Here is a 9,900-nt window from a genome sequence, read left to right as displayed (position 1 = left end):
GAGTGGGTGATAAGTGCGGAACACGTCTCGATAATTTTTTTTGTTTTTTTATATAATAAAAAAATTATTAGGACTAGATAATAATAACAAACAAACCACTGTGAAATCATAACCAAATCCTAAAAACCAAGGTTAAAAAATTTATATTATTAATGTAATAATTCAATTATTCTATAAAATATAAAAATATAAAAATGCTCGTGCACAAAAGATATTAGATTATTGTATTAAAGGGTTACATTAATGATTTTGCTATACATTTAAATATTCAATATTCAGTTTCCAAAATAACCCTCCACAATCCTTTAATATAGTTATGTCATAGTAAAAATATCATCCTATTCCTAAAACTAAAATAAAAAGAAAAATAATTAAGGAATAAAAAAGTCTTGACATTATTGTAATAAATATATTCCATTGTACACAATAAAACTCCTAGAAACTTTAGTGTTTTGAATAATATTGATAAAGTGAAATCAAATTTAAAAAATAAATAAATAAAAACACTCTATTTTAATAATACAAGTAATTATCCTTGTTGATTCAGTGACCTACAAACAAATTGTTTAGAAAGCAGTGGAATTAATCTATATTTTTTGTGCGTATTAATTGTTTTTTAAAGTAACTTAACTGAATTTTTTTCATTTAATACTAAATGATCTAGACTTTTTTCAAATTAGTTTTTAAACCAAGTTCGACAATTATGCCCTGCATTTAAGAAATTACACTATGCTTTTTCTTAAATTCAAAAGTTGTTTCTGCTTTCTCTTAAATTCGAGCCACAAATGATGTGATATAAGAAAATAATTGGAACGAGTTTTAGCCGTAAGGAATGAACATTTAAAGCTTGAGGCATGTGTTTGTTTTTGTGTTGTAACTTATTTATTAAAATATTTTAAAATTTTATTTTTATTTAAAAAATATTAAATTAATAACTCTTTAAATATTCTTTGATGGTTTTAATATCCTAATGCTAAAAATAAAATAAAAATTATATATTTTTAAACACACATAATTCTATAACCGGCTCTTAGTTTGGCAAATGGGGGTTAACTAGGTTTTTTTTTTTTTTTGGAAAAACTAAGTTAAATAATTGTAGATGATAAGTTGGTAAGAAAATTTTGAGATGGGTCCCAATAGCTAGTAACTAATGAAAGTAGTTAAGCTAATTTTGGAGCTTGCTTTGTTGGTACGTGGGATTTGGATGTGACTAATATGTAGATATATTTAATTAAGGGAAGGTTTAAAAATAGTTTAGGGAAATTCATCCCTCATTTTAAGTAAATCCTAATAAAATTATATATTGTTAAGCAAGGATTAATAATTTATTTGTTGTTAAGAAAGAACTTGTATTGTCATTATTGCTTGTACACTTGTACTTCACATTTGTATCTCTGCAATTACTACACCGACAAATCAAATAGAAATCCTTATTTATGCAATGTATAAGTTTTTAATTGTTTTAATTTAATATTTTAATAAAATATTCCTCTCAATATATAATTTTATCTATTTTTCCAGCCAAGTTAATAACACGATTTATACATGATTTTATTTCTTTTTATATCCGAAATATTTCTTTCATCAAATCAAATGAGTATGGGATGTCTTTAATGATTCCTTATATATATAATGTACACACACACACAATGTTTTTAATTTTAGTTAGATCTCAAATATATCATTTTATTTTAATGCACATTGACTATATCTTAAATTTAAAAATTAAAATCAAAAGATTCTCCTCTTAACAACTCAAAAAATGCAAGACAAATGCATAATTTATTTGTTTTTTCTATGTTTAATCAATACATGACAAAAAAAAAGATTTAAAACTAATATTAAAGTCTTAATTACTATATGTTTGTCTCTTGTTTTTAAGATATCCCATGTGTTTTTTTTTTAAATAGCTGAGATTATGATATATTATTCAGATTAACTAAATTTTTTCAAGAGAATTTCATACTACTATTAAGTTTAGTTTTCATATGAACTACCCTCCCTTTGATATCTTACATAAAATCAAGGATATAATTGATAAAATTATACATATAAAAATACAATGAAGAAAGCAAAACAAATAATAATAATAATAAATATATCTAAAGATTTCAATTCTATGATTGCAAAGATTGATTATTCTCAATCAAGCATCTTCTGATTCAATTATTAATCAAAAAAATGAATAAAAAAATCTCGACCAAGCTGTCTTCTTTTAGTTTAATAAGTTTAGAAACCAGCTCGTATTTAATAATTTATTGGACAGTCCATGAAATTAAAGCAGCAAGAAGTAGTACTTGTATGGCTGTCTCTCATCAAATTGTCGCAGCAATATATATATATATATATTTTTTTTCTTTTAGCACCGATCGATTCCAAGTGGGCTTCTGAACTTTTCATATCAAGATCCCTCAACAAACTCCAATAAATTACTTAATAGTTTTATAGTAAGTTAATGAATACACGTTAGCATGCAATTATGTTTGCGTTGAACATTATTAATTAATCAAGCTCATTCTTGGAGATATTAAACAAATTGGAGATGATTAATTATCTTACTTTCACACCATTAATTTAAGAGCAGATGGTATTGATTCTCGAGCAAAAAAAAAAAAGATTGATGATTATAAAGTTTAGTTTGATTGGGAGGTCGGCATGTTTTCTCAAGAAATTTAAACATTAATTAGGAAAGATTGTAAACAAATTGTTTTTTATAAGTGCATGAATTTAAATATGAGTAATTTACTTAAAATCCGATTAAACAAATGATTTTCAAGGTGCTGAAAATGATTCAAAATTATTTCAGTTCAGGCATATATCTATTGCTCACAGTTTCACTCTGATGACTTATTTTAATGAATTGTAAAATTGCTGATAAGATTATGGATTGTTCTTGGCAATTCAACGTGCTGCTGGGGTGTTGATTCTGCTCGGGAGTCGCAGTTTCGGTCCCTAATCTCGATGTTTCAGAATGTTAATGAACCTTTACTCCTCGATGGTGATTTCGATACTCCATTAAGTCAACAAGAACAAATGGGAGGCAATCTTTGTGACTCTACATGAGCAATGTTTATTTTTATGTTTGAAATTGTATTTGAATTTATTTTAAAAATATATTTGATTTAAAAAGATATTAAATTGATATTTTTATATTTTTTATGATTTTTATATGGTAACATCAAAAATAAAAAAACATATATATATATAAAAAAAACAACATTTTCATATATTTCTAAACAAAAATTATTTTCAAAAAATATTATACATTACAAAATCAAACATTCTTTCATGATTCCACAGGCTTATAAATATGTGTTATGATAATTATGCTTTTACTTAGAATAATACAAGAATTTGGTAATAATTGTTTGTTAAAGTATTGTTTTCTTGAAAATATATTAAATAATATATTTTTTATTTTAAAAAATAATTTTTTAACATCAATATATTAAAAAAATCTAAAAATCTAAAAAAATTAATTTAAAATAAAAAATTATTTTTTTAATAAAAATACCATTTAAAACACAATTCCAAACAACATTATACTAAACATTATACTAAACAACTTAAGGATTGTTCATTAATTTTCATTCTCTCACATATACGCTTTCAGGTGAAAGTTATTTAGTATAATTCCATCAATTGACCATTAAAGTCTTAACATTATGTCTACAAATTATACCAAATTAAAAGCTTAAAACTATTGAATGATGGAATGATGAACATGGACTTATTTTACTAGGTACCTTTTCATTTTCATGGTTCTTTTTTTTTTATATATTTTTCATAATTTTGATATTTTGAAATTAATAATAATAAAAAATCAAAAAAACTATTTTAATATACTTTCCAATAAAAATTACTTTAAAAAATTATCAAACACCACAATACCATTTATATACTGATAATATCACATGCCTTTATGATTTTAGCAGCCTTGTGAACATGGACTATGATAATTATTATGCTTTTACTTAAAATATTTTTTTATTCGAAATAATTTTATAAGGCATGGTTTGGTAGAGGGATTCTCTCTCTAAACTCCATCAATTTTCTTTGAAAAAAGCAAAATAATGAACGAGGAATTGAAGAGAGATTGCTCCCTGACAACTGTTAATGATCGTATACCCAGAGCAGATTCGCTACCTTCTTATTTGTTTTTTATCCTTTTAAATTTGATTATCATTTTTTTAATTGATATTTTTTTATTTTAATTTTTTTTGTGATTAATTATTATTTTTAATTTTATTATTTAATATTTAATTTTGTAATGAGTTTTTATTTTTTTGAACTTATTATCTTTTCCAATCTTATTGCACAATGTTTTTTTTAACAAGCTTCATGATTTTCTAGATTTTTCTTTTTAAATAATTATTTGTTATCTTGATCTCAAGAAATGATCTATGAGGTAGATAAATTAAATTAGGTATGCTTGTGCCTATTTTTTTTTAATTACTTTTTTTTATTCTTATGTGTTATTGATTTTTTTTTTGTGAATTTTATCCTTTTATATTTTATTTGTTGAGATTTAGCCTTCGTGATTTTTTTATATTTACTACTTTCAATGAAATAGCCAGGACATAGGTTTTATAACCTAACAAGGATTGATATCAATTTTTTTTTACTTATTTTTTCCCCGCCTCATAATTTAACATTGGTTTTTTAAAAATATTAGATTTTGAGAATTGTTGTAATTTTTTTCCAGGTTATTCCATTGACTTATAGATTTGGCGAGTTCACTTATATAGGTTCAAGTTGTTTTTTAGCTTATGATTGCATTTTTTGTTAATATTTGTACATTAATTTTTTTTAATTTTATTATTTCACATTTTGTTTGTTAAAAATTGAATTTCAATATTTTTTAAATTTGTTAGTTTTAGTTAAATCACCCAAGTTATTAGCTTAATAGATTAATATGAATTAATATTATTTTTTAGTTATTTTTATTTTTATCATTTAACAGTTTTTTTCTTAAAAAAAAAGAGAAGCTTCCCTTGTGATGGTTGAACATTATTTTTTTATTTAGTACATGATAAACAACACTAAACAAGCATCCCTCATTCTTCAATCAATTCGCATGCATGGCATCTCAACTAGCTCCCTCTTTTGCCATCCTTCTTGCTTCCCTCAGGATTTGTATGTTTAGAGGAACAGTTGGAACCTCTAAAAACCTGAGAGCTTGAAGAGGGATTTGCACGGTTTCGGAAGGAGAGGAGAAAGGTTTTCTTTCCACTTTTAATATCCTACAAAGCTTCCTGGTATAAATCTCAGATGATGAAATTTAGTTTCCTTTCTGGAAAACAAATTGAATTTTCTTCTTTCGTTTGTCTAATCGATTTGGGGTCTGATTACTATACAATCTTTTGGTGGCGGTTTTTTTTCCCCCCTGAAATATCAGGTAAAGGTATAGTCTGCTCCAACATTAACTGAAAAATTTGTCATAAAATTTCATTCTTGTTTAAATTTATGGGAGATATGAGCACCAGTGAAGTGAAACTCGGTCATCTTCAGCCGAAACAATCGGCAGTAACCAAGATATTCCGACTGAGATTCTTCTTCGAATGCCTGCTAAACCATTGCTCAAATTCAAGCGTGTATCAAAACAATGGCTTTCATTGATTTCTGACCCTGCATTCTCCGTATTCTGAAAACAAATCCTTGACGAAACACCCAATGCCCTCATGCTCTGTAATGGATTCTCTTATACTCAATGAATTCAGGGCCCTCCGTTTTGAGTATTCCACAGCAGTCCCATCCTTGAACTGTCTACATGTCCGTCGGATCAAGATACTATTGTAACTCTGTAGTCAATGATGGAGATACGGGGCACTGGTATTTTATTTGTAAGCAGTTCATCAGACTTGCATTCCCAGGTACATATCTAATATAACTAGAGATATTGTGCCATTTCACAGCTGGTCTATGAAGGAGGCAGAAGCTGAAGAAATTTTGATATATAAAGGAGGCAGAAGCTGAAGAAATTTTGATGATAAAAAAAGGGTTCTAAATATAAATTTTAAAATAACATAAAAATATTTTAAAATTATTCTAGAAATAAATATATTTTTATTGTTTCTGGTTTTCTTCCCGTTGAAATACTAAGCGAATGCAATCTAACAGTGCAACAACAGTCCTCGGTCAACGAATTAAAGGCATTTCCGAATTCCATTAACAAGTTAGCATAGATGCTGGAGATGGCACTTCTGTGGTTGTACCCCAGCCTAATGGGCAAACCTAAAACATGCCACCCATAAATCGAGGCCAGTCGTGTGAGATCACAATAGCAGATTGGGAAAAAGACAGGTTTAAATGTGTGATCACCTATAACTGCTCACATGGAGTCCTCCAAAAAAATCACCTCATGTTCCCATCTTTTCAATCCATTATGCGTAAAATATTCCACTTTTCCACTCAAACACCTCATGTTCTCTTTGCTAAATCCACTGAACACCTCATGTCCTCGAGATCCACTCAATAAAGAAGAAAACCCTCAGCTTCTCAGCCTGACAAACCGAATGAAGCATGCATGTCTGATTTGGAGTTTTCTCACTTCAGACCTTGAAATAATGTTAATGTTGATTGTTGAAAGCCAGAAGACTGTGGTTTCAGATAAATTTATTCGGGTTTGGGAAGGAGCAGAGTAGTTCTCGATCTCTTACATCTTCAGAATTCCCAATCCTTTATGCATAAACAGGAGATATTCCTTATCAAGGTTCTATAGTTTTTTTATGGTGCTGAGCTGATGCAGAGTAGCATTCCCTGATTTCGTTTGTGGACTCTTTTTCAGGATCTATTTGTTTCCTTTTTTCACCATGTATCCCATCAAGATAAGTGATGTTAAGAAGATAGTTTTTGTGCATCTGATGCATTACAAAGACACAGCACCGCTACAATATCATATGGATTCAGCCACTTTAATTTTATATGTTTGTACTGCTTCGATTTGTGTTGATTTTATAATGGAGTTCCATGCATGTTCAGCTGCAATAGGGGGCAGGAAATGGAATCAAACTAGCGACAGTAAATGAAGACAACGCCTTAATACGGAAAAAGAAGGTTTGATAAGCACATCACAAAGCACAACAGAGGAGAGTCCAGCAAGCTTCCGATTATTTATTCATACAGAACCTTGGGCCAATTCAGAACAGATTAAACTCTGGATTTATTTATTTCAAAGCTTGCTAGTGATATTGATGTTCCTAACTTTAGATTGCTTTGGATTGGTATCCTTTGGAACAACAATGGTGAGAACACCATTTTCAACTTGAGCTTTGATTTGATCCAGCTTCACATCCTCTGGAAGCTCAATTTCTCTAGAAAAGCCCCTCTTTCTTGTCCCCCTCTCAGCTACATGCCAAACTGTGTCTTTCTCATGGGTTTCCTCTTTGCCACCCTCACCTTTTATGTGCAAAATATTCCCATCTCCCACTTGAACCTTTATGTCCTCTTTGTTATACCCTACTCACAAACAAGAATCAGTCACAAATCAAGAAAAGGAAAAACCCATCACAGTTCGAATCTCAAAAAGTCAAAATCTTTGAACCAAATTACTTAATTAACTAAAAGTAATCAATTAATTTCAACTCAGAAAAACTCCAGAGAAGTTTAAATGTAATAGCAAAAAGAGTCAATCTTTCAATACAATTACCCTTGAACTAAAACAACCCATCAAATTTTACCTCTTAAAGATTCCAACTTCAAAAAGAAAAGACCAATTCAAGAAAATTTCAGGCATCAAATATCATGATGGCCTAATTCAAGAAAGTTTATTTACCTGGTACATTGACTCTAAAAATATGGGCAGTTGGGGATTCAAGCCAGTCCATGAGAGCAGTTGATCCAGACCATTCATGGTATGCTGGAGGGCTCAAGAACAAGCGCCTAAAGGGGTATCCAAAGAAGCCATCAGCCATTGTTGACGACTAATGAAAGAAGAAAGCGAGCTTTCTTATGGATTTTTTTTGGTGGGTTGTGGTGTAAGATAAAGGAAGGGTTGGCTTTATACGTGAGTTTGTTGTGTAATAAAGTCCAGAAGGTTCTGTAGTGTTCCTTAGCTATGTATCCATATGCAGTTATGCCCTAACTACTAGTCTAGGACCTTGGAGACGATGAGACATGGCATTTATTGCTCACAAAATGTTATCTTATGATCTCCATTTGAATGAGAAATTTTTTTGTGAAAAAACTTGGAATGAAATAAAAATTAGTGGTGGCAAAAAGTCATAGCATTAGAAAAATAAAATGAGAGCATCCAAAATTCAGTTTATATATTTGTTTTATCCAAAAGTTAATACATACATACATATATATATATATATATATGAGAATTATTGGAATTTTTTTTATCTTTTTAGATAAGGCTATGAGAACTATTGAAGAAGTGTTTATTGGTTTTTGGTTGGAAGATTATAGTTTAGTTACAAGCATGTCGTATGAATACTTTATTATTTTTTATTTATTTGATAATAAAAAATATTTTTAAATTAGTTTATATATCAATCAAGGTTAAAATTTTATTTTTAAGGGTTATTTTATATATAACAGTTCAATAATGTTCTTTTTATAATTCTGTAAAATTAAAAAAGAATATTTTTTAAATTTTTAGGTTGACTTTTAATAAAATTTACAGTAGTACAGTGTTTTTTAAACCAAAAAATTCTAAAAATAAAAAATATAACCCATGTCCGATTGAAGGCGAATGTTTTTTATTACTCTACTAATTCAAAATTCAAATTTGTTTCAGATACTGTTTCCAAGAAAAAGTAAAAACAGAAAATCCTTAATCGTGTGGAAGATTCTGGTCTATCCAACCAGAGCCCATAAGCTTTCATAGTTGCTAGCAGGGCCTCTCTTAGAACACGACTGGCTCTTCAAGGTCTGGGCCTTAGCCCGACAATTTTAACCCTCTTCCTTCAAAAGGTTTTCGATGTCGGATTTTGATTATAGACGGGGCTTCATTCTAGACTTTTGTGGAACACGTGTCCATATGTTACATGTCAAGCCTGAATCAATCTTGCTTTTAAAATTTTTTTTTATATATTTTAAATTTTTTTAATATGTTAGTATTAAAAATAAATTTTAAAAATAAAAAATAATATTTTAATATATTTTTAAATGAAAATTATTCTAATAAGTAATATTTATTATTTTTCTAAATACCTTTAAAATATAAAATTAAATTACCATCAAAATAAACAAAGATAATGTTAAAAACCTAGAATCAAAACTTTCAAAAAGGATTCAAACATTTTTATCCGTATGATTGTTGCATGAGATATATCAATTGATTTTTAGGATCCTAACGAACAAAACTCCATCGTATCAATATCTTGAAAACCTAAAAAATATAAAAGCTTTGGTAGTTAGAGAGATCTGTTAGTTTATTTTATTTCTTAAGTTCAAATACCATGGATGAATATTTTTTTTTAAAAAAAATCCTATATGAGACTAAAATGAATAAATTTAATAATATTAAAAAAATTATAAATAATAAATAAATTAAGTCAGATGAGTTATTTAAAAATATCAAAACCTACCTCTCTTTGAACTATTGATATTGTACTTTTAATTATTATTTGTAACTATTATTTTGGTATTGATAGTTTTATTTTATTGAGATTTTTTTAATGGTAACATAAGATTGTTATTAAACTTTTTATGTGTTTTTATAATTTTTTTATTTTTTTATCTTTCTCTTTTCTCCGTATTAAATCTTATATCCATCAATTTTATAATTTAAGAGAGTTACAAATGAAATTTAAGACATGGAAATTGTAGATATCCATAGATCTCATATTAAAAAGATATTATGTTATTTTTTTTTTTTTTAAATTGAAATGTTTAAACTAATTTTTTTATCTCACATTAAAAAAAATAAATTTTTTCTTAAGAATATAGAGT

General features: G+C 27.7%; 1 protein-coding gene across 1 annotated transcript; it reads right to left on the bottom strand.

The window, feature by feature from the left end:
• Nucleotides 1-7,016: 7,016 nt before the first annotated feature.
• LOC105108802 (HSP20-like chaperones superfamily protein) lies at nucleotides 7,017-8,153 on the bottom strand. The gene is made up of 2 exons (XM_011003258.1): nucleotides 7,775-8,153; nucleotides 7,017-7,458 (listed from the first exon to the last, which is right to left on the bottom strand). The coding sequence occupies exons 1-2, from the start codon at nucleotides 7,911-7,913 to the stop codon at nucleotides 7,172-7,174; spliced, it is 426 nt and encodes a 141-aa protein (XP_011001560.1). The 5' UTR covers nucleotides 7,914-8,153; the 3' UTR covers nucleotides 7,017-7,171.
• Nucleotides 8,154-9,900: the final 1,747 nt, after the last annotated feature.

The sequence above is a fragment of the Populus euphratica genome, unplaced genomic scaffold, assembly GCF_000495115.2.
Source record: "Populus euphratica unplaced genomic scaffold, PopEup_1.0 scaffold403.1, whole genome shotgun sequence".
Taxonomy (NCBI): Eukaryota; Viridiplantae; Streptophyta; class Magnoliopsida; order Malpighiales; family Salicaceae; genus Populus; species Populus euphratica.
Note: the sequence above shows the minus strand (reverse complement) of the source record. Positions and strands in the feature narration are given on the sequence as shown.

What these genes read in the sequence shown, in the direction of transcription:
- LOC105108802 (XM_011003258.1), bottom strand. Translation starts at nt 7,913, where the DNA reads ATGGCTGATGGCTTCTTTGGATACCCCTTTAGGCGCTTGTTCTTGAGC. An exon ending in TTTTAGAGTCAATGTACCAG is followed by an intron (nt 7,459 to 7,774) that starts GTAAATAAACTT and finishes GTTTGTGAGTAG; the next exon opens with GGTATAACAAAGAGGACATA.